Source organism: Diplotaxodon limnothrissa, linkage group LG20, assembly GCF_057381915.1.
Source record: "Diplotaxodon limnothrissa isolate DT_005_m linkage group LG20, D_limnothrissa_male_GT1.1, whole genome shotgun sequence".
In the NCBI taxonomy this organism is placed as follows: domain Eukaryota; kingdom Metazoa; phylum Chordata; class Actinopteri; order Cichliformes; family Cichlidae; genus Diplotaxodon; species Diplotaxodon limnothrissa.
In genome coordinates this window covers 21,059,697-21,083,792 of record NC_140615.1, presented here as the reverse complement: position 1 = coordinate 21,083,792, position 24,096 = coordinate 21,059,697, and the positions used below count along the sequence as shown (strand labels likewise).

At 43.2% G+C, this 24,096-nt stretch overlaps 1 protein-coding gene across 1 annotated transcript in view; it reads right to left on the bottom strand.

Annotated features, from left to right (window-relative positions):
- Positions 1-2,855: 2,855 nt before the first annotated feature.
- LOC146610821 (ephrin type-B receptor 2-like) overlaps positions 2,856-24,096 on the bottom strand; it is an 81,865-nt gene continuing 60,624 nt past the window's right edge. The window contains exons 8-17 of the mRNA XM_085344076.1: positions 23,839-24,001; positions 23,605-23,713; positions 20,899-20,966; positions 20,586-20,708; positions 19,966-20,213; positions 6,842-7,057; positions 6,584-6,733; positions 5,509-5,702; positions 5,255-5,410; positions 2,856-2,964 (exon numbers count right to left, since the gene is read on the bottom strand). Coding sequence (XP_085200202.1) covers positions 2,856-2,964; positions 5,255-5,410; positions 5,509-5,702; positions 6,584-6,733; positions 6,842-7,057; positions 19,966-20,213; positions 20,586-20,708; positions 20,899-20,966; positions 23,605-23,713; positions 23,839-24,001 — 1,536 coding nt within the window. The remainder of the gene's footprint in view (positions 2,965-5,254; positions 5,411-5,508; positions 5,703-6,583; positions 6,734-6,841; positions 7,058-19,965; positions 20,214-20,585; positions 20,709-20,898; positions 20,967-23,604; positions 23,714-23,838; positions 24,002-24,096) is intronic.

Genomic DNA, 24,096 nt, shown 5'->3' with positions numbered 1-24,096 from the left:
GAGAATGGAGTTTCTCCTTAAACAACTGAATACTGCTCTCAAATCCAAAAATGAATCTTAGCTGACTGCTTTTAATTTGAAACTCAACTTTATGGAAGCACATCGAAGTCCATCCATCCATGTGTCCAAAAAAAAAAAAATCAGGATCATAAGTTCGGTTCTGAAATGCCATTCAAATGTTAACTGTTTTTTTTTTTAAACAAAAGAAAAAAAATGAAATAACCATTGGGCTATAACCATGCCCTGGAGTGAGGCCTGGGGAGGGTGATGTCTTGTTCACAGGCCAAAGCCCCTGGTGCCAGTCGAACCAGTCTATATGTATCTTGTCGACTTGGAGAAGACACTGTTTAACAAAAAAAAAAGAAAGACAACAAGAAACAAACAAACAAAAAACGACTATTATAGAAAGTCCCTATTTGGTCACTGTTCAAACCACAGTGAGGACTTGGTTACAATGCTGGCAGTAAGTCTATTTCAAATTTTTATGCACAGGCTTCCATTGTGGTGGCTTCAGGATATTGTCTGTGCTTTTTTGCAGTTGATGTGGTTCTGTTGGCTTTATCATGTGGTGGCCTATAGTTCACACTGGAGCAGTTTAGACACCAAAAGGTACTAGCTTAAGTGGTTTGGGCATCTGACTAGGATACCTCCTGAGCAAGCCTTTTGGGTATGTTCTACTGGGAGGAGGCACTGAGATAAACCCAAGACACACTACAGACATTAGGTCTCTCAGCTGGGCTGTAAATGCCTTGGTTTTCCCCCAGAGGAGGTGGCTGGGGAGAGAGCAATTTGGTCCTGGCCCTAGTTGGTTGCACTGTCCTTACAGAGATATATTTTTAGACAACTGAAAAACACCCTACATTCTGATCTGAAATATATGAAATTATACCATAAGTTATGGGCTGCATTATCAAGTACTACTCAGTTTCTTAATGAGAAAACATCTGAATGACATACTAATTATGTGAATTTACTTTTGGGCAAGAATAATCATTTGTTTTCTCACAATAAGTGGATGTGAGTCTCCTAATTATGAAAGCAATAATTTGTGCATTTTATATATATCCAAGAAAGTTACACTGTAGGCGGTCAAGCTCAAGACATCATACACAGAGTTTAATGTTAAAGGCTAAACTTTGGTGTCAAATGTAATACATGCTATGCTTAATAAAGGGATATGTATCATCGGTTTTTATCAGCCAAGCCTGTTGAACACATAATTAACAAGATTTGTATTATTTTTCATATTCTGAAAATGACTTGAAAAGCACTCCTCTACATACGGCCTTTGTTAGGTTGCAAAACATAGAGACATTTGAATTGACATTTTAAAATTTCTAGATTTCAAAATCTGCAGGACATTTGAATGTTATTTTAAATCACTTTGATAATAGAATAATAATTGGTTATTGGTAGCACTTGCTGGGAAGCTATAACTCAAGTAATGTTGAGTCACTAAATACAGTGTTAGTAGTTCAGTTGCGACATCATTTAGAACTATCTTCTGGCAAGACACTAAATCCCAATTTGCTTCTGTTGGCAAGCCAGTGCCTATAGCTCTCAGTGGTATGTGAGAATAAGAAACATTGAAAAGCAATTTGTTTAACAGCTATGATTTAAAAGTGCCAAATGAAAGAGCAGTCTTTTTTTCTTAAAAGAAAAATATATACTGATATGTACAAGACAACAACTGGGTGTAAAAGGTATTTCTCTTGAACAATTTTCTATAAAACATGAAAACTTGTAAACCTTTAACCCCAAAACACATGTACAGAACCGAGAATCATATCTGCAAGTTTCGTATCACAGTTTCCGCAGTAAATGGGACAGTGAGATAAATGATATCTCTCTCTCCACACACACACACACACACACACACACACACACACACACACACACACACACACACACACACACACACACACACACACACATACATACATACATACATACATACATACATACATACATACATACATACATACATACATACATACATACATACGTGTGTGTGTGTGTGTGTGTGTGTGTGTGTGTGTGTGTGTGTGTGTGTGTGTGTGTGTGTAGAGAGAGAGAGAGAGAGATATATATATGTATTTGGCACCTGTTGTTGCTGGTAGTAGAAGTGTGTTCATCTACATTGTAGCTGAATAATATAAGGGTCATAGTTAGCCAATGCTTCCTTATTCAAATTCACACCATACAATCTATGTAAATGTTCAATTACCTGTACCAAAAACTGGGTTTGATCTGACAAAAAGTTCTGATTTGCAGCTTTACATAGTTAAGAAACTTTACATAGTTACGAAAAATGCCACAATTACTGTGGTACAGAGGTAGCAGTAAGGTGAAGGTGGCAGCTATAAATAAATATGCTCAACTTAACGTATAAGTTGTAATTTGCACCAGCCAGTTCATTGAGTCCTGCTATGCTGTTTTTAATATCATCGTTCACTGTGACAGCAGGTTCCTTGCATAAAATTCAAAATGCAAGGCCAATTTTAGGACATTAATTCTTAAGAATAACTTAAGTTGCTGGTAGTGGAGAGAGTGGAAGAGTGATGGAACATTAACAAGACACGTGACTGTACTGTAGTAATTTGACAGTTAGATGCCTGTGATTATGTCCAACAGCCCCCCAAAAAGACTGTTACCTGAATATACAGCAGCTTCAAGAAAACTACTCAACATCTGTGCTGTGCTGCATACTGATGGAAGCCTTTGGAGAGTGTTTGGAAGGAGGAAAAGTGAATCTGAGGTTCAACTGAAGTCACAGTGTATGTGTTCCTCAATGCATGGTTACTGGCAGCTGGACTTCCTGTAGTGAACAGTCTTTGTGCTTCTGGTCTATGAGATCACACTTCCACAGAGGTGATCTGGTTCATCTGGGCCCTCATTGACTGGATGCTGTTCAGGATCTTCTTCTGGTGACCAGCCAATGTCACTCCCACTCGGAGGATATCCCTGAAGATAAATCATACGCCATCATTACACCCAGCTATACCACAGGAGTAACAGTTGACATTTCAGAAGGCATTCTGGCTTGTGGATACTGACAACCAAATCTAAATGACAACTTTTGTGTATATTATAAAATTGTACAAAGTTGGTTAAAAAAGTTCAGGCACTTAGTCCATAATCGATCATGAAATTTACCAGTCTTCCTTTAAATCTGCAACACTTTAAGCAACAGTTACTTTCACATTTCTCAGTGCAAGTCCACTTGCGCTTGTGTCTCTGTGACACACATTTGGTCTCCTCTAGCATGTAAAAAAACCTCTTCAACTTAATTTTTCATTTCGGGAACATGGATAACTAGTATGGTAACTAGTATGATAAGTAGTATGATAACTAGTATGGCAGCAGCCTCCCTACAGTAAGGGAGGCTGCTGGTGTGGCCAAAAAAACTCTGGGCTTTGAAAGCTCTTATGTGCTGTTGCACAATGGCACACACAGGTAGTTCAGGTAATCTCCTACCATAGACACCTCAGGACATTATAGTTGAACAGCAGAGCATTCTGACAATGGGTGACAAATTTAAAGCACACAAACGTGTAAATGTTCAAAGTAAATAAATAAATAAATAAAAATACAGGCAGCTGCCCGTGCTACCCTTCAGCTTCATAGTAGAAATACCTGTTGTATAAATGAGAAAATCCTAGGTGATTTTCAGGAAAGTTGAACCCTGACTTAACCTTGAGGTCAATATCATTAAGATTCAGACTCATCTGATACACCTAAGGTATTACATCACCTCATTTTTGAGTTATTGTATTCACAAACTTGGGTATGTGGGGCAGGCAGGCAGGCAGCAGAGCAATGCTTTTACAATTGAGGGATACAAATAAAATAAAAAGATAAGTTCAGTCCTGCTCATGTTGCTGACCTGTGAGATCCAAGTCTTACCCCTGAAAGTTTGGACAGCCTAATAGACATGCTCATGTTTGATTTCTTTGGAAGTTTAAGGCCCATGGTCCATGAGGGGCGATTGTGGCTCAAGAGGGAGTTCGCCTTGTAATCGGAAGGTTGCCGGTTCGAGCCCTGGCTTGGACAGTCTCGGTCGTTGTGTCCTTGGGCAGTCCTTGGCGGTGGCGCCAGTGTCTGGCAGCCTCGCCTCTGTCAGTGCGCCCCAGGGTGGCTGTGGCTACAATGTAGCTTGCCATCACCTGTGTGTGAATGGGTGGATGACTGGATGTGTAAAGCGCTTTGGGGTCCTTAGGGACTAGTAAAACGCTATACAAAATACAGGCCATTTAACATGGTGGCAAATATTAAGTGCTTATTTTAATTTTTGTTGGCAAAGCCTCATAATTTTATTACTATATCTTTAATTATTATTATTATATATCAGTTTAGAATCCTCACTCTTACTTTTATGTCTTTATAAAGAGAGGCCTCCACTTATATCAACGAGCTTCTTCAGCCTTACTCTCCAAACCGTCATGTCATACCATTATGGGGATCCTTCGCGATCCCCATAATGGTATGACATCATAGAACAACTGCCTGAATACCTGCTTCTCCACAACATGGAAGCTCATCTCAACCAAGCTGAGTAGACACATGAGTCAATATGTAAGGACACCTGAGAAAGGTATTGGAAATAACACCACAGAGCCAAAGCGACAGCTCCTGGTTGGCAGAGCAGTACACAAGGATTCTTAGACCAGTACCAACATGAGCAGTGCCAAGTTTGACTACAAACACCATCAAGGCATGGAGACATCAGTAGGTCCCTGAATGCACGCTGTTGTATCTGGCACAAAGAGATTAGCAACAGATTCTTTAAGTCCCAACTTTTCTGAACCATTTTTCCTTTGCGGCAGGGCATATTTTCCCGCTGAAAGAGGCCATAGCCATTAGGGAATACTGTTTCCGTGAATACGTTTCTGTTTCTTTCAGATTACATTAAAGCAATTACTAACAGTTAAACACTGAAATGACAGGTGAGATACTATTTTTCAACTATTAATGAGTCCACAGTAACTTAACGAGTAACAACATTTATAATGTAGTTTCACTGGTCTGGCCCATTTAAGATCACTTAAGATCAAAGTAGGGTGTACAGTTTGTGTACATGGTCTGCAACAATGCTTAGGTAGGTAGTAGGTAGTAATATCCACATAGATGGCAAGGTCCAAGGTTTCCCTCACTCAAATCCTTACACTTCCCCATTGTTGCCGCATTCTAACTCATCAGCTAGTGTGTGCACGTGAGACCTCTGTTTTTGATATAAGAAAAGTATCTAACATACTCCATGGTCATTTGAGACACCACATCAAAGCTGGTGAAGCCTTCACTGGTGAAATTCTCCTTGTACTGGCCCATTTTTATGGCATCCAGCCACTCATCGATGGTGCTGAAAGAGGAGAAATCTGGAGTGCTGCGATCAAGCAGAGCTAAATGAACACTAAATGGTGGATAGAAAAAGACAAAAGAACTAGAAGTTAAAAAGATGATTGGGTGTCAGCAACTCTCAGCGTGAAATAATTGTTCTTCCTGTCATACCTTGATGACAATGGTGTCATGGCCTTCAGGCTGTTGGGATTGCGGATCATCTTATCCAGTGTGCTGACAATCTGGCTGAATTTGGGTCGGTTGTTGCGATCTTTCTGCCAGCAGTCAAGCATTAGCTGATGTAGTGCACTAGGACAATCCATAGGGGGTGGCAACCTATAGTCCTGCTCTATGGCATTGATTACCTAAAACAATTTGCATGAAAACTCATGGTTAAAACAAAAGTCTTGGAATAAGGTGCAAAATGTAAATAAAAACTGAATGCATTCAGATCATAATTCTGATTGCAAAAAGCTGACAAACAGGACAGGATTTAAAAAGAAAAAAGAAATGACTTGCAAATCTGATAAACTGATATATTATTCTCATAGCAAATGTTTAAACTGAGAAAATGTACTATTTTAAGAAAAAGAGCCATTTGGAATCTCAAATAAGTTGGGACATGGACATGTTTAACACTGTGTAGTATGAGGTTGCCACGGAGGTCACCACCTTTATGGACAGAGTAAATCATTACAGACCTCCAAACTTCACGTGGCCTTCAGATTAGCTCAACAACAGTGCATAGAGAGCTTCATGGGTTTGAAAACAGCATCGGATCCAGAGGCCTACAGCACGCCACCACCAGACTCTAGAGTAGTGGAGATGTGTTTTCTGGAGTGACAAATCACGTGTCTCCATCTGGCAATCTGATGGATGCCTCTGGTTTGAGCAATTGCCATGAGAACAGTACTTATCTAACTGTATTGTGTCAAAGCTTAAAATTTGGTGGCGGAGCGATGGGGTTGTTTTTCAGGAGTAAGTAGTGTGCATCAAGGTTTATTTAGTTCGTTCACATTTCTCATTTCTCTGCGACGTGCTGATTTCAGGGTACAATTTCAGTCACAAAACATTTTCTCTGACTGACTACAGAAGCAATAATGGGCCGTTATCACATTCTTTTGGCAGTAAATTGAAACTACTTAACTGAAACTGCTAAGCCCAAGGGAACAACTACCACTACCTGGCAGTTTATCATTGTTTATCTTAAACACAAATACCAGTAATTTTAAAGGGCTTTACTCACATCTTGATTACTCATGTCCCAGTAGGGCCTCTCTCCATATGACATCACCTCCCACATAACTATGCCATAGCTCCAGCAGTCACTTGAGGAGGTGAACTTCCTGTACTGAATGGCCTCTGGTGCTGTCCACCTGATGGGAATCTTTCCCCCCTAAGAAGAAGAAGAAGTTCATTTATGACAGAATTTATAATACAATTTGAAGTATTATAAATGAAATGTACTGAATGAAGGTCTCCATAGTCACTGATAAGGACTCACCAGAGCACTGGTGTAAGTGGGGTCTGAAGTATCCTCTTCAAGGAAACGTGACAGGCCAAAGTCAGACACTTTGCACACTAGGTTGCTGTTGACCAAGATGTTCCTCGCTGCCAGGTCTCGATGGACATAGTTCATGTCACACAAGTATTTCATTCCTGCTGCAATGCCGCGCAACATTCCCACCAGCTGTATCACTGTGAACTGGCCATCATTTTGCTTTCAAGAAAACAACATCAAATTAGTGTAAATTAATGTAAATTCACTCCACAAAAATCACATGTGCTGACTCTCCAAACATCACAGGTTGTTATAAAACTAATTGGAAAAAAACACTGGACTCTTTTGGATAAATGTCTGAGCATTATGTCTCAACCACTCTGCCTGCTTCCATGTGCAGCCTTTTTCAGATATTAAACTGTACAAATTCTCTTGAAAAAGAGAGTACCAGGGTACCAGGTTCTACAGGGAGTGCAGAATTATTAGGCAAGTTGTATTTTTGAGGAATAATTTTATTATTGAACAACAACCATGTTCTCAATGAACCCAAAAAAACTCATTAATATCAAAGCTGAATGTTTTTGGAAGTAGTTTTTAGTTTGTTTTTAGTTTTAGCTATTTTAGGGGGGTATCTGTGTGTGCAGGTGACTATTACTGTGCATAATTATTAGGCAACTTAACAAAAAACAAATATATACCCATTTCAATTATTTATTTTTACCAGTGAAACCAATATAACATCTCCATATTCACAAATATACATTTCTGACATTCAAAAACAAAACAAAAACAAATCAGCGACCAATATAGCCACCTTTCTTTGCAAGGACACTCAAAAGCCTGCCATCCATGGATTCTGTCAGTGTTTTGATCTGTTCACCATCAACATTGCGTGCAGCAGCAACCACAGCCTCCCAGACACTGTTCAGAGAGGTGTACTGTTTTCCCTCGTTGTAAATCTCACATTTTATGATGGACCACAGGTTCTCAATGGGGTTCAGATCAGGTGAACAAGGTGGCCATGTCATTAGTTTTTCTTCTTTTATACCCTTTCTTGCCAGCCACGCTGTGGAGTACTTGGACGCGTGTGATGGAGCATTGTCCTGCATGAAAATCATGTTTTTCTTGAAGGATGCAGACGTCTTCCTGTACCACTGCTTGAAGAAGGTGTCTTCCAGAAACTGGCAGTAGGACTGGGAGTTGAGCTTGACTCCATCCTCAACCCGAAAAGGCCCCACAAGCTCATCTTTGATGATACCAGCCCGAACCAGTACTCCACCTCCACCTTGCTGGCGTCTGAGTGGGACTGGAGCTCTCTGCCCTTTACCAATCCAGCCACGGGCCCATCCATCTGGCCCATCAAGACTCACTCTCATTTCATCAGTCCATAAAACCTTAGAAAAACCAGTCTTGAGATATTTCTTGGCCCAGTCTTGACGTTTCAGCTTGTGTGTCTTGTTCAGTGGTGGTCGTCTTTCAGCCTTTCTTTCCTTGGCCATGTCTCTGAGTATTGCACACCTTGTGCTTTTGGGCACTCCAGTGATGTTGCAGCTCTGAAATATGGCCAAACTGGTGGCAAGTGGCATCTTGGCAGCTGCACGCTTGACTTTTCTCAGTTCATGGGCAGTTATTTTGCGCCTTGGTTTTTCCACACGCTTCTTGCGACCCTGTTGACTATTTTGAATGAAACGCTTGATTGTTCGATGATCACGCTTCAGAAGCTTTGCAATTTTGAGACTGCTGCATCCCTCTGCAAGATATCTCACTATTTTTGACTTTTCTGAGCCTGTCAAGGCCTTCTTTTGACCCATTTTGCCAAAGGAAAGGAAGTTGCCTAATAATTATGCACACCTGATATAGGGTGTTGATGTCATTAGACCACACCCCTTCTCATTACAGAGATGCACATCACCTAATATGCTTAATTGGTAGTACAATCATGTTTTGACAGCCACGTAAAGTAACATGGCAAGGTCAGCTCTAGCACACACACACACACACCACAAAACACACCTCATGGTCTCCATTATCAAATTCAAATTCAAATTTTATTTGTCACACACACACAACCATACACAGTATGACATGGGGGTGAAATGCTTGTAGCTGTACAATGCCCGACCATTAAATGACAGAAGAAAAGTTTTACAATATTTACAATTACAGTTTACTACAAAAATTTACAAATGAACTTAGGAATTTACAGTAAAGAATGTGCAAATTTCAGAAGAGATTATAAAGTTTATAAAGATTATAAATTATAGGAATTATAGGATTATAGGAAATGTGTGGTGGTGCGTGTGGTGATGTGTGTGAGAGTCCAGTCTTATAGTGACGTGTGTGGGAGAGTCCAGTCCTACACCTGGTTCAGGCCCCGAATAGCCTGGGGGAAGAAGCTCCTCCTCATTCTCTCTGTTTTGGCCTTAAGGGAGCGGAAGCGCTTCCCAGACCTCAACAGTGAGAAGAGTCCATTGTTGGGATGGGAGAGGTCCATCATAATCTTCCTAGCTTTGGACTTGCACCGCTTGGTGTAGATGGACAGCAGGTCAGGGAGCTCTGATTGAATGATGCGTTCGGCTGAGCGCACCACTCTTTGCAGATCTCGTCTGTCCTGCTTGGTGCTGTTCCCAAACCAGGTGCAGATGTTTGCCGTCAGGACGCTCTCGATGGTGCAGGAGTAGAAGTTCTTGAGCACCTTCAGTGGCAGATGGAAGTCTCTAAGTCTTCTTTTTTTTTCTTTTTTCTAAGTCTTCTGAGGAAGAAGAGACACTGACGGGCTTTCTTAACCAGGGAGTTGATGTGGCAGGACCATGACAGGTCCTGAGTGATGTGGACACCCAGGTATCGGAAACTGTCCACTCTCTCCACTGGCGTGCCACTGATGATGAGGGGTTTGTAATTCCTCGTCTGCTTTGTAGTGAAGTCCACGATCAGCTCCTTAGTCTTGCTGATGTTTAGGAGGAGGTTATTCTCCTGGCACCAGGTCTCCAGGTTCCTAATCTCCTCCAGGTAGGCCGTCTCGATGTTGTCGGAGATCAGGCCCACAACAGCAGTGTCGTCAGCAAACTTGACAATGGAGGTGGTGTCTGATGTGGCTACACAGTCATAAGTGTACAGTGAGTACAGCAGGGGGCTTAAAACACAGCCCTGAGGCACTCTAGTGCTGAGTGAGATGGAGGGGGAGACTTGTTTTCCCACCCTCACTGATTGGGGTCTGTCTGTGAGGAAGTTGAGGATCCACTGACACAGTGACGAGCTGAGTCCTAGATCCGTCAACTTGGTGAAAAGCTTAGAGGGAATTATTGTGTTGAATGCTGAACTGTAATCCACGAACAGCATCCTAACATAATTCCCTCTGCCAGTGTCCAGGTGACTCAGGGATGTGTGGAGCAGGTGACATATGGCATCGTCTGTGGAACGATTAGTCCGGTAAGCAAACTGAAATGAGTCGATGGTGGCAGGAAGTGAAGAAGTGATGTGATCTCTCATCAGTCTTTCAAAACACTTCATCACAATTGAAGTCAGTGCTACTGGACGGTAGTCATTGTGGCAAGCGGGCTGTTGTTTCTTTGGAACAGGAACAATAATGGACTGTTTGAAGCACGTGGGAACCACAGCTTGGGCCAGGGAGAGGTTGAAGATCTCCGTGAACACCGGTGCTAGCTGGTCAGCGCAGGCTCTAAGGACCCGGCCAGGGATTGCATCTGGTCCTGCTGCCTTCCTGGTGTTCACCCTCCTGAAGGTGTTCCTCACGGCATGCTCTGTGATGACAAATGCATTTTCTTCACTGGTGCACTCCGAGCGCGCACAGCCGTTTGTTGTTTTAATTGCTGCAGTGTCAAAGCGAGCATAAAACGTGTTCAGCTCATCAGCCAGTGAAGCATCGGCATTCATCATTGAAGAAGCTGGTCGTTTATAGTCCGTTATAGTCCGCAGTCCTTTCCACAGGCTCCTAGAGTCGCACTGTCGTAGTTGTGACTTTAGTTTTTCCCCGTAGCTCCGCTTTGCCTTTCTGACCGCGCTGCGTACGTTGTAGGACGCAGCCTTGTATAGGTCCATATTACCGGAGACGAGCCCTTCATTGTAGGCAGCGGTGCGTGATCTCAGAGCGTCGCGGATGTTTTTATCCACCCACGGCTTCTGGTTGGGAAACGTTCGGATGATAGTTCTTTCTGCTGTGTCGTCTGCTAGTTTCCCGATAAATCCCACAACCGCTTCCGTAAATATGTTGATGTCATCAGAGCTGCGCCAAAACATGTCCCAGTCTGCGTCATCCAGTGTGTCCTGCAGCGCCACTGATTGGTCCGTCCAGCGAGCGACCTCCCTCCTGATTGGTGGTTGCTGCTTTAGCCTTTGTTTGTAAGCAGGCATGAGGAAGATGGCGGCATGGTCCGATTTTCCAAATGCCGGCAGGGGCTGAGCCTTGTAACAGTTCTTGAACGGGGTGTAGCAGTGGTCTAATGTCCTAGTGCCCCGGGTGGGGCAGTTGATGTGCTGGTGAAGGTTGAGAAATGTCCGTTTGAGATTCACTCTGTTAAAATCTCCCATAACAATGAGTGCGGCATCTTGGTGGAGTGTTTGTTGATGTGTGAGAGCCTCATGTAGCTCACATAAGGCAGTGTCCGAGTCCGCGTGAGGTGGAATGTAAACAGTGCAGGCAATGACCGTAGTGAATTCCCGAGGGAGATAGAAAGGGCGACATTTAACGATCAAAAGCTCCAGATTGGGCGAGCAAGAGCGTGTGAGTGGGGAGATGTTTGTGCTGTCGCACCATCTGCGGACCTTCAGTAATAGTAATAAATCACACAGCAATAGTACACATGTAGTTGTAGATGATCCAAGATGGCGCCGCGTATGGATGCCCTGGTGCTTCAGTGCGTTACTTCTGTTTTGTTTTTGTGCATAACTTCTGTGTCTGGGCACTCCTCTGGATATTCTTATACCAGAGAAGAGCTTCTTAACTACAGGACTACAACACCTGTGGATTTACTTCCAATATTTGTCGCATCTGCGGCAGATTTACTGCAGACTCTGATCAGGAAAGTGAGACGCCGAAAGAGAGGTAAGCGAGCCGGCGCACTCGTGCGTCTGAGGAGACGTGGACTGCGAACTGCTCTTCCTGGGATCTTCCTTTCCAATGTACGCTCACTCAGGAATAAAATAGACGAGCTGGCCCTGATGAGAAGCATGAACAGAGACTTTGCCTCCTCCTGTGTCTTATGTTTTACGGAGTCGTGGCTCTGTGAGGACATCCCGGACAGCGCGCTCAAGCTTGAGGGCTTTCATCTGCTGCGCGCGGACCGGCAGGCCTCTCTCTCTGGTAAGACCAAAGGTGGAGGTGTCTGCTTCTACATTAATAGTGGCTGGTGCACAGATGTAACAGTGATTGCTCAGCACTGCTCTTCCTCTCTGGAATACCTTTTTATTCACTGCAAACCGTTTTATTCTCCGCGGGAGTTTGCTTCATTCATCCTGGCCGCTGTTTACATCCCGCCAGATGCGGATGCGCAGGCAGCTCAGTGCGCACTCGCGGAGCAGATACTGCACATGGAGCGGACATTCCCGGACTCTCTCATCATTGCTCTCGGGGACTTTAACAAAGCCAATCTGAGCCATGAGCTTCCCAAATACAAGCAGTATATTAAATGCCCGACCAGAGAGGAGAGGACATTAGACCGCTGTTACAGCACGATCAGCGGGGCCTATCGTGCGGTGCCCCGCGCTTCACTCGGACTTTCTGACCACGTCATTGTAATGATAACAGCAAATCCTTATTTGCCTAGTATCATGTTTTATGTTGTTAATACTCCTAGACTGTAGGGGGAGCTAGAGAGCAACGGGAGTTACCTCGGAGTAGACTGTGATGGCGAAGCTTTGTTTACATGTGAACCACAGTTCGATAAAATACCTTCTCTTCAAGTAATGGTGTCATTCTTAAGAACCCATAACAACATAAAGAAGACATGGTGTCAGAAGATGGACTTGAAGAAAGGTAACGGACTACAATATAGCAGTACCGACGGATCAGCTTAGCAGTGAACGCAGTGAAAGCATGGACGGCTTACACCCACCACCGATTCTTCAGTTGACTGGAAATGTGGCTGAAAATTGGAGAAGATTTAAGCAACGTTTCACGTTGTACCTATCAGCAATTGGACTTGACGAGGCAAGTGATAAAAAGCAAGCGTCAGTGTTTTTGCATATAGTGGGTGATAAGGCACTGGAAGTCTATAATAACTTCACGTTTACTGATGGTGACGGAATGAAGCTGAATAAAATAATGGAGAAGTTTGAGGCTTACTGCATACCTAAGAGAAATGTGACATTTGAGAGGCACAGATTCTTCACATGTGTACAGAAGACAGGGGAGACAATAGATCAGTATGTCACAGAGCTGCAGAACAGGAGTAAAACATGTGAATTTGGAGGACTGACAGACTCTTTGATAAAAGACAGACTTGTGTGCGGGATTCCAGACAACGGTCTGAGAGAGAGGCTACTGAGAGAGGAAAATCTTGACCTGGAAAAAGCATTAACACTGTGCAGAGCAGCTGAAACAGTGAGGGCACAAGCTAAAGAACTGCTTAGTGACAGCTGCAGAGTGGATGCTGTGAATAAGAACACACACAGAGTCAAAAAGGAGAGTGCTGCAGCTGAAATGAAACTGCAATTGAAATCGCCAGCAAACAGGGACAGAAAAGAAAAGACTTGTGGTCGCTGCGGAATGCAACATCCTCCTAAAAAATGTCCAGCATATGGGAAAAGATGCAATACATGTAACAAAAATAACCATTATGCTAGGTGCTGCAAAGCTCAAACCCTGAAACAAAGTGCAGTCCATACTGTGGATGAAGAAGACACAGAGGAACTCTATGTAGCTGCAGTGACAGACAATAAGACAGGTGAAAAGGACTGGATAATGACACTGTGAATGACACACTCATGACAGTCAAGCTGGATACTGGAGCTCAAGTGAATGTCATATCAGAAGCAGAGTTCAAGAAAATCAGACCTAGACCTAAAATGCATGCAACGAAGGTGAAAGTGAGTGGATACTCAGGTGCAGAAATACCTGTGAAAGGAAAATGCATGGTTAAAGTGACACACAAAGACAAGGAGCACACGCTAACATTCATTGTGGTACCGAAGACTGTGCAGCCTATACTAGGGTTACATGCCTGTGAGAGTCTGAACCTAGTGAAAAGAGTGCTCGTTGTGGAAACTGATGATGACATGGACTATAATGAGTTGATGAAGGAATATGGTGACCTATTTCAGGGACTTGGTTGCCTTGCTGGAGAACACACAATCAGAGTCAATGAAAGTGTAACACCAGTCATTCATCCATGCCGCAAAGTACCATTTGCTCTACAAAAGCCACTGAAAGCTGAGTTGGACAGGATGGAAAACCTGGAAGTGATTGAAAAGATCGATGAACCAACGGAGTGGGTGAGTTCTCTTGTTATTGTGGAGAAAAAGACTGGAAAGCTCAGAGTTTGCATGGATCCTAGAGATCTGAATAGAGCAATAAAGAGAGAACATTTCAAACTACCTACAAGAGAAGAGATAATGTCACAGTTTGCAAAAGCGAAGTACTTTAGCAAGCTAGATGCTTCATCAGGATTTTGGCAACTGAAGCTGGACGAAGCAAGTTCAAAACTGTGCACGTTCAACAGCCCATTTGGCAGGTACAGATTCCGGCGACTGCCGTTTGGCATTGCTTCAGCACCTGAGGTGTATCACAAAACAATACACATGATCTATGAACACCTGGAGGGAGTCGACACGTCAATGGATGACATCATTGTGTGGGGTAGCACAAAAGCTGAACATGACATGAGACTGAGAAATGTTCTTGAAGCAACCAGAAAAGCCAATCTGAAGCTGAACAAAGAGAAATGTCAGCTTGGGGCGAAGGAACTGACATTCGTTGGAGATATCCTGAGCAGTGAAGGCATCAGACCAGATCCTCAAAAGGTGTCTGCAATTGAAAACATGCCGAGGCCGCAATGCAAGAAAGATGTGCAGAGTGAAAAGAGAATCGAATGGGAGTGGAATCATGAACATGAGAAAGCATGGCGTGACTTGAAAGATCTGCTTACAAAGGAACCAGTTCTGAAGTTTTATGATCCAATGAGACCTATTAAGATCTCATCAGATGCATCACAGAGTGGGCTTGGAGCTGTTCTTCTGCAGAAGTATGATGAGTGGCAGCCTGTTGCATATGCATCGCGATCCATGACAGACGCAGAGACAAGATATGCACAGATTGATAAAGAACTGCTCAGCATAACGTACGCCTGTGAGAGATTTCACCAGTTTGTGTCTGGGCAGGCCATCAGTGTTGAAACTGACCACAAGCCACTGATAGCATTGTTCCAAAAACCACTAAATGACTGTCCACTGAGAATCCAAAAAATGATGATCCGGCTGCAACGTTACACGCTTAACGTGATGTACACACCTGGCAAGTTGATGTACACAGCTGACACATTATCCCGAGCTGTTGATCCGAATGAGCCAGCGAACGCCAAGATGGATGATGATGTAAGAGCATATGTGAGCATGGTCACAAGTGCACTTCCTGTTGCAGAAGGGAAGATGGAGCTCATCAGAACGGAGACAAGCAAAGATGGAACGTTACAAGCACTGCGCAAAACCATCATAGATGGATGGCCCAGCTGTAAGCAAAACTGCTCACCTGTTATTCAAGAGTACTGGAACTGCAGAGCAGAACTGTCTGTAGTGCATGATGTGGTGTTCAAGGGAAGTAAAATTGTCATCCCAAAGAGCCTGCGAGGAGAGATGCTCAAAAAGATACACGCAGGGCATCTAGGCATGGAAAAATGTAAAAGGAGAGCACGTGAGGTGATGTACTGGCCACGGATTAATCAGGATGTGACAAATGAAGTGTCGAACTGTTCAACATGTCTGACATATCAAGCAAGCAATCCTGCCGAGCCACTAAAGCCGCACCCAGTGCCAGACCGACCATATCAGAAAGTGGGGGCTGACCTCTTTGTGTCTGGAGGAAAGGACTATATTGTGGTCACAGACTACTACTCTTTGTATCCGGAAGTATGTAGACTGCAAACAACAACAGCAGAGGCTGTAATCACCTCTATGAAAGCTGTATTTGCACGACACGGTGTGCCAAGTGAAGTGTTCACAGACAATGGACCACAATTCTCCAATATTAGGTTTGGACAGTTTGCCAAAGAATGGGACTTTGTTCACACAACATCAAGCCCGCACTACCCACAATCTAATGGACTAGTGGAAAAGTCCGTCCAAACAGTGAAGAGGCTGATGAGTAAGGCGAGAGACAGTGGTGCTGACTTCTACCAAAGCCTGCTAGTATACCGCACAACGCCACTTGAGTGTGGTATGTCACCAGCACAGCTTCTTATGGGACGACGCCTGAGATCAAACCTGCCCATTCAGGATAATCTGCTTAAAACAAAAGAGGGAAACAGCGTGAAGAAGTTTAAGGAGCAACAAAAAGCAAAGCAGAAGTTCTATTATGACAGAGGAACAAAACACCTACCTGAACTGCATGCTGGGGATCAAGTGAGATTCAAAGACAAATCCAACGCATGGGCACAGAAAGCGACTGTTCTAAGGAAAGATCAGCCACGATCATACATCATTCAGACAGAAGATGGAGCTATGCTGCGAAGAAATCGCCGAGATCTTATTAAGGGACCAGTAGTAGTGGAGCAGAGGTTGGAGGCTGCTGAACAACCCCAACACACACATGAGACACTATCACCTGAAACACCTACACATACACAAGAACAAACACTGAGAAGATCTGTAAGACAAGTAAAGCCACCTATGAGACTGATCGAACAGATGTAATGTGTTGACATGTTGTTTGGAAGATGATGTAATAGTATCTATGCAAGTTTCACTATGTTTGGTTACTAGTGTTGAATGGACCATAATTGTTGAAAACTAGTTGTGTTGTTAACGTTACTTTGATAAAGCCTGGTTTAACAAGTAAAAAACAAATAGAGACTGTTTATGTTTGTGAAAGTAGGTATGTTATTTTATTGTTGAAAAAAAAGGAAGACGTAATGATAACAACAAATCCTTATTTGCCTAGTATCATGTTTTATGTTGTTAATACTCCTAGACTGTAGGGGGAGCTAGAGAGCAACGGGAGTTACCTCGGAGTAGACTGTGATTCTTAAAAACCCATAACAACATAAAGAAACAAGACAGTCATGATCCACCTAATCCCCGCGTACAGACAGAGGCTGAAGCTCTCCAAACCTGTCGTGAGGACCAAAAAACTGTGGAGCAACGAGGCTGTGGAGGGGCTTCGCACGTGTTTGGAGTCTACAGACTGGGACACAATGAAGGCTGCTTCTAACAGCTTGGATGAGTTTACCAGCAGCAGATCTCAGAGAATGACTCGGCCTCTGTGTGGAAAGGTTTTAGGAATATCACCAACTACAAGCCTAAAACCCCCCACTCCACTGATGACTTGCTCTTGGCCAACACCCTCAACGACTTTTACTGCCGTTTTGACGAGCCATCAGGCAGCCTTCACACCTCCAACGGCCCCAACAATAGAGACACTTTGGACACTCATTCCCCCACCTCTCCCCCCTCCATAGAGCCATCACCACCTTCAAACACTTCACCTACAACACCCCCCTCCTCACCCCACACAAAAGAGGATTTCACACCACCTCCTCCCACCACAACTCTTTATATTCCTGAAGAAGGTGTGAGGAAGCAGTTTAAGAGTCTGAATGCTCGAAAAGCTCCCGGCCCAGACGGTGTGTCTCCTGCCACCCTCAGACACTGTGCAAACGAGCTGGCCCCAGTGTTTTCTGGCATTTTCAACTCCTCACTGCAGGCATGTCATGTGCCTGCCTGCTTCAAGTCCTCTACCATAATCCCTGTCCCCAAGAAACCTAGGATCACTGGACTAAATGACTACAGACCCGTGGCTCTGACATCTGTGGTCATGAAGTCTTTTGAGCGCCTGGTTCTCTCCTATCTCAAGACCCTCACGGCCCCCCTCCTGGACCCCCTGCAGTTTGCATACAGAGCCAACAGGTCTGTAGATGACGCCATCAACATGGCCCTACACTTCATCCTGCAGCATCTGGACTCCCCAGGAACCTACGCCAGGATCCTGTTTGTGGACTTCAGCTCTGCCTTCAATACCATCCTTCCAGACCATCTCCGAGGCAAGCTTTCCCAGATGAATGTGCCTGATCCCATCTGCCGGTGGATCACTGACTTCCTGACGGACAGGAAACAGCATGTGAGGCTGGGAAAGAATGTCTTGGACTCCCGGACCATCAGCACCGGCTCCCCTCAGGGCTGTGTTCTTTCTCCCCTGCTCTTCTCCCTGTATACTAACTGCTGCACCTCCACCCACCAGTCTGTCAAGCTAATCAAGTTTGCAGATGACACCACCGTTATTGGACTCATCTCGGACGGGGATGAGTCTGCCTACAGGAGGGAGGTTGAACGTCTGGTGTCTTGGTGCAGCCACAACAACCTGGTGCTGAATGCCCAGAAGACAGTGGAGATTATTGTGGACTTCAGGAAGCACACAGCCCCACTCCCCCCCATCATCCTGACTGACACCCCCATCACCTCTGTGGACTCATGCCGCTTCCTGGGTACCACCATCACCCAGGACCTGAAGTGGGTGCCCACCATCACCTTCGTCATTAAGAAAGCCCAGCAGAGGATGTACTTCCTGAGGCAGCTGAAGAAATTCAACCTGCCAACACGGACGATGATGCAATTCTACACTGCAATCATCGAGTCCATCCTCACCTCCTCCATCACCGTGTGGTACGCTGGAGCCACTATCAGGGACAAACAGAGACTGCAGCGTGTTGTGCGCTCTGCTGAGAAGGTGATTGGCTGCAGACTCCCATCTCTGCAGGACCTGTACACCTCCAGGACACTGGGGCGTGCAGCTCGGATCTCAGCTGACCCTTCTCACCCTGGACACAGTCTGTTTGACCTGCTCCCCTCAGGCAGGAGGCTCCGGTCCATTCGCACCAGAACCTCTTGCCATAAGAACAGTTTCTTCCCCTCTGCTGTTGAACACATGAACAATAACCGTATGACTGTTCCCACCACTAACACATGACCCTACGCTGTGTTCACTGCATCATTCCATGTTTGGCATTGATCACCACCTGCACTCATGTATATATCATGTATATATCTATCTATCTATCTACTTAGCACTTTTAATTCTTATTCTCATTTTTATTTTCATGTCTATTTAAGCTTAATTTATAACAGTATGTTTGCACTGAAGCACCGCAGCAATTTCCTAATGTTGTAAACCCGCTCAACATTTGGCAATAAAACCCTTTCTGATTCTGATTCTGTAAAAAGCACGATGGTGTATTAAGTATTCCAAAGTATTCAGAATACGTTACTCTCATTGAGTAACGTAACGGAATACATTACAAAATACATTTTGGGACATGTATTCTGTAATCTGTAGTGGAATACATTTTAAAAGTAACCTTCCCAACACTGACCTTAGGTTGCACATACTAGTTTTAGAAATTACATTTCTCAGAAGGGTGGCTGTTCCTTAGAGATAGGATGAAGAGTTCAGTCATTGGAGAGGGGCTCAGAATAAAGCTGCTACTCCTCCACATTGAAAGGAGCCAGTTGAGGTGGTTTGAGCACCTGACGAGGATGCCTCCTGGGCGCTTCTGGTGTGAGTTCTTTCGAACCACCAGAAGGAGGCCGGCCCTGGGGCAGACCAAGGAGACTCTGGAGAGATTTATCTTTACTTGTGTTGCTTGGAAATGTGATGCCCCATACAAACAAAAGAAAATGGATGGACTTTAAAACCTCTTGACCAAAATTTTAAAGCTGAAATGTGTGAGAAGTGGACAACAAGCTGAAAATGGCAATCCACAGATATAATAAAAAATACATGGAAGAATTTAAGCTCGGTGACATCTGACGAGTAACCACCCTCATTTGCATATTATTGTTACTTTTTTTCCCTGTTTCCTTCTTTTTTTAGTACAGTAATGACACACACACACACACACACACCTACACACACACACACGTGCGTACTACTATACTTGTATTGAATTGTACAGTGTCTCTTTTACCCTGAGAAATGAGTCAAGGGATCCATTCTCCATGAATTCAGTGATGATCATTACAGGGCTGCTCTTGGTAACCACTCCCTCCAGATGGATGATGTTGGGATGATCAAACTGACCCATGATAGATGCTTCACTCAAAAAGTCCCTCCTCTGGCGTTCAGTGTACCCTGCCTTTAAAGTCTTGATGGCCACCAATATCTCCCTTTTCCCAGGCTGTCGGAGGTTTCCACTGCACACTTCTCCAAACTCTCCTATCAGGTTTACAGTAGGTAAATGACATGTAATGTATTATAATATATTCATTTTGTATCATCTTCTGTAACTATCAAAGTTTTTGTAAACTGCTGTAATCTAGGCAGACATGATAGAGAACAATTAGGCAGAAAAGCTATGTTTAAGTTGATTTTAGTTCCAAGCACTGTCACAACAGTACAGTGACTTCTTAATCTAACCTTTGATAAAGAAACCTTTAATATTACCTTCTTTGAATAGACAATTAATATACTAATAAAGGTCAAGACAGTCACATTCTGACGTACTAAGTATCATAAACCTCACCAATCACTGCCTGTCTTTACTTACACCTAATATCGTTTCCTTTCTAAGGCATCTCTTTGTTTTACCTGCTCCAATCACTTGTTCAATCTTTACACAGGAAATGTCAATTTCCTTAGCAAACTCTCTAACCGCTTCATTGGGATCTTCATATGTGAAGGGGTCAATGTAGATCTTCATTCCCGGTGACACTTCAACAGAAAAATAGAAGAAACAGCAACAGATATATATGCAAAAACTGAATCGTGAAGACACAGGGAAACTTGATTTCTTTCTGTCATTTTTTGCCACATCCAATCTTGAAAAAACATTAATTTCATAAAATACAGCACTAATGGCTATCAGTCTTAATGTCAACAACTTTCAGAAAAAGGTACATACTGTGACCACTGGTGTAATGTTGGAGTTTGTCTGTATATTCAGATTCTGGTCTGTCAGAATTTCTTTTGCTGGAAACAAATACAAAAAAGTCTGCATGTAGATCCATCAACTCGAAAACAAAAACTAAATCTACTAATAACATAAACTATTAAACAAAACAGAGCACAGGCTATACTATACTATATGGTGTACAATAAAGACTGATGCATGACAAAGACAACACAAAATATATGTTTACTAAGTATATAATCATGACCTGACATAGTCAAGTCTTGACTTTGAACTACTCCAGAAAAACAAACAAACCGTGTGTTTCTACCCTATTTAAAACTGTCCACTACAAAGAAGCCCATAATTGGCTTTCAATTAAATATGTCTGTGAAGGTTCTTAGTCAACCAGGTCATTGTAGTCTAAGGAGCTGGAAAGAAAATCCTGGGCCTTCTGAACCCAGGAAATCCTCAGAAAATCACATGATAGGGTGGGACTAGGTTTCACAATGAGTTCACCCGAAACCTTGGCTGATTGTGACCTACACCTGTTTTCACACCTCGGCTCGTGTGATCAGGTAGAGGATCATTAGGGGGTCCATGGTCCCTCTTGGGGGCACACTCCCATAGGGCTTAAATCTGGGACTCTCCACCATTTGACCCTAGAACTGAAGAAGCTTCTCAGATGAGAGGCGAAACGTCTTCAAGCAACTTAAAGAAGAACAGACGCTTCTTATTTAAATACATAATTTTACACTAAATTGCATGTTGCCACTAGGGATGGGTACCGGTATCCGGTGCCATTATAGCACCGGTTCTGACATAAACGGTAGTAACCAGACCGGAAAGCAGCGCACATTTCCGTGATTTATTTCAGTGCTTTTTTTCCCCTGAAATGTCATACACTTTGGATTCTAGCCAATCATTTTACCTTTCCAAGGATAGTAGGCGGGCCCAGGTATGTACGTTCTTTTAGAGCAGAGCTGCAGATTAAAAATGCCCAAGACGAAGCGGTCAACAGTCTGGCTGTACTTCACAGCAAAAGATGCAAACTCAGCAGCCTGCAAAAAGTGCTTTAAGGTGATACTGTGCAAAGGAGGTAACACCTCGAATCTGATGAAACACCTGGTGACGCATAGCGTTTTTTTAAAAGCCGAGAAATGCACCGTATTTGATAGCTTGCTGCAAGACCTCACACCGAGTGGTGCCTGTTATCGGACCCGGAGTTAGCAACATCCCCCAAGAACCCGAAGAGGAGAGTCCTGGCCCCTAGTCCTGCCAGTGTAGCAGAAATGATGACGGATGATGATGGTAGCAGCAGCCGTTCTTCTCTGCGTGAGTAGCTTAACCTTCCTGCCTTCTTGGGACCTTTTTGTGCCACTGCTATGTGTTAAATGGCTGCCATTTCCACTGTGTTCAGTGGAATATAACCAAACTTGCCACAGGATAGTTTTTACCTGTCAATGTTAATATTCCAGTGTGAATTCCTTAAATCAGCCTAAAATGGCTGAGCAGCAGAAATCCCCACACCCATCACCCTGGGGACCATTTTCTGCCCATTGACTTCCATTATAAACGCTATTTTTCAACCCCAAATTATCATCATATGATTTTATTTTTTCTTCTTTTCTTGGATGTCAATGAAGACTCAGGGCCTTGAAGTTTTAATTTTTAAATTGCAAAAAAAATGCAAAAAAAATAATGGCAGGTCAAAATGTATGTTGGTGCCAATCTTTGGTCCATCTAAAGGCCTACTTATAATGACAATCACATATTACTTCAACTGGTTTTTTGTGGAAATATTTAGTTTCGTTTTTTGGTTTTTGGGGCTTATAACACAGGGCGCTCATGTAATAACACTGGGATTTGAAGGGTTAAAACAACGAAAATATAATTAAAACTTTACATGAATATTTCAGGGAGAAGTAGTTTTACAAGGTTGGCTAATTTAAAGTGGAATAAAATATGGATATATGGTCTTTTTATGGCGTGGCTGAGAATGGTCCCTAGGGTGATGGGTGTGAGTTTTTTAAAGGATGGCAGGAGGGTTAATGTTGTTCGTGTGTAATTTACATTGAGTAGGCTAACCACGTTATTACATTAATGCATGTAAGGTGAACTAGCAAACACCGTCATAGTTACAGCGGCTGTCTTCTTGTTTGATGGCAGATACTCCCTTCACCCTGGCCAAAAAGGCTAAAATGACCAAAGAAAAAGTGGAAAACAGCTAAACATGAGAGGTTTTTGGACAAAGTTTGTGTTTTTTCCATTGTTTAAGCACTGCTTCCAGCCAAGAGTGATACCATATATGCCCTATAGCTGCAGAAAAGGCTAACATTGTTATCTTTTTACAAAAAAACAGCTAAACATAAGAGGTTTTTGGACCAATTTTGTGTTCTCCATTCTTTAAGCACCGGTTCGAGCACCGTTTAAGCACCGGTACCGTTTCAAAAGTACCGGTTTGGCACCGGTATCGGATAAAACCTAAACGATACCCATCCCTAGTTGCCACCACATAATGCAGTTTTTGTAGGTCAAAGTCATTGAGTGTATTTCTGTAGGATCAAGTTGCAGTTTTATTCATAATCAGCACTTTTGATAAAGTGCTTTCTGTATCATTTCTGTGGCTTTGTAAAAAATTGGTCCAGATTTTTAGACCATAATGTGGTGAAGAGTGGAACATTTTCTGGGGGACAGAGTGGACACAGAGTGGCTCACCTGCGACAAACAATTATGACGACAGTGATGGCAATAATAAAGACAACCCCTGCAGCAGATGAACCAATGATGAGGGGGAGCTTCTCTTGAATAATGGAGTTATATTCTTCTACAGGTGAAAAGACAACAAACCACAAAAATGTCAGTAATTTTTATATTTAGACTTATATATTAGGCAGCACACAGGGTATGAAATAAGTCTGAATTTAGTTTGTCAGCAAATCTGATTCCTACCTTCAGTCATGGTTTGGAAGTACATTTTACCACTGAAGCGTCCAAATCCAGCGACAGTCCGAGCCCGGACCTGAAACACGTATATGGTTCCAGGCCTTAAACCTCGTATGACAGCAGTGTTGGTCTGACTCCTCGTTAGAGATGAGTTCCATTCTGCTTGGTTCTGAATAACACACACCAAAGACTTTAAATCAGGCAGATCTGTCTATAATTAAAACTGTAAGATTTTTGAGTACAATTTAAGAGTCAAAATGTTTC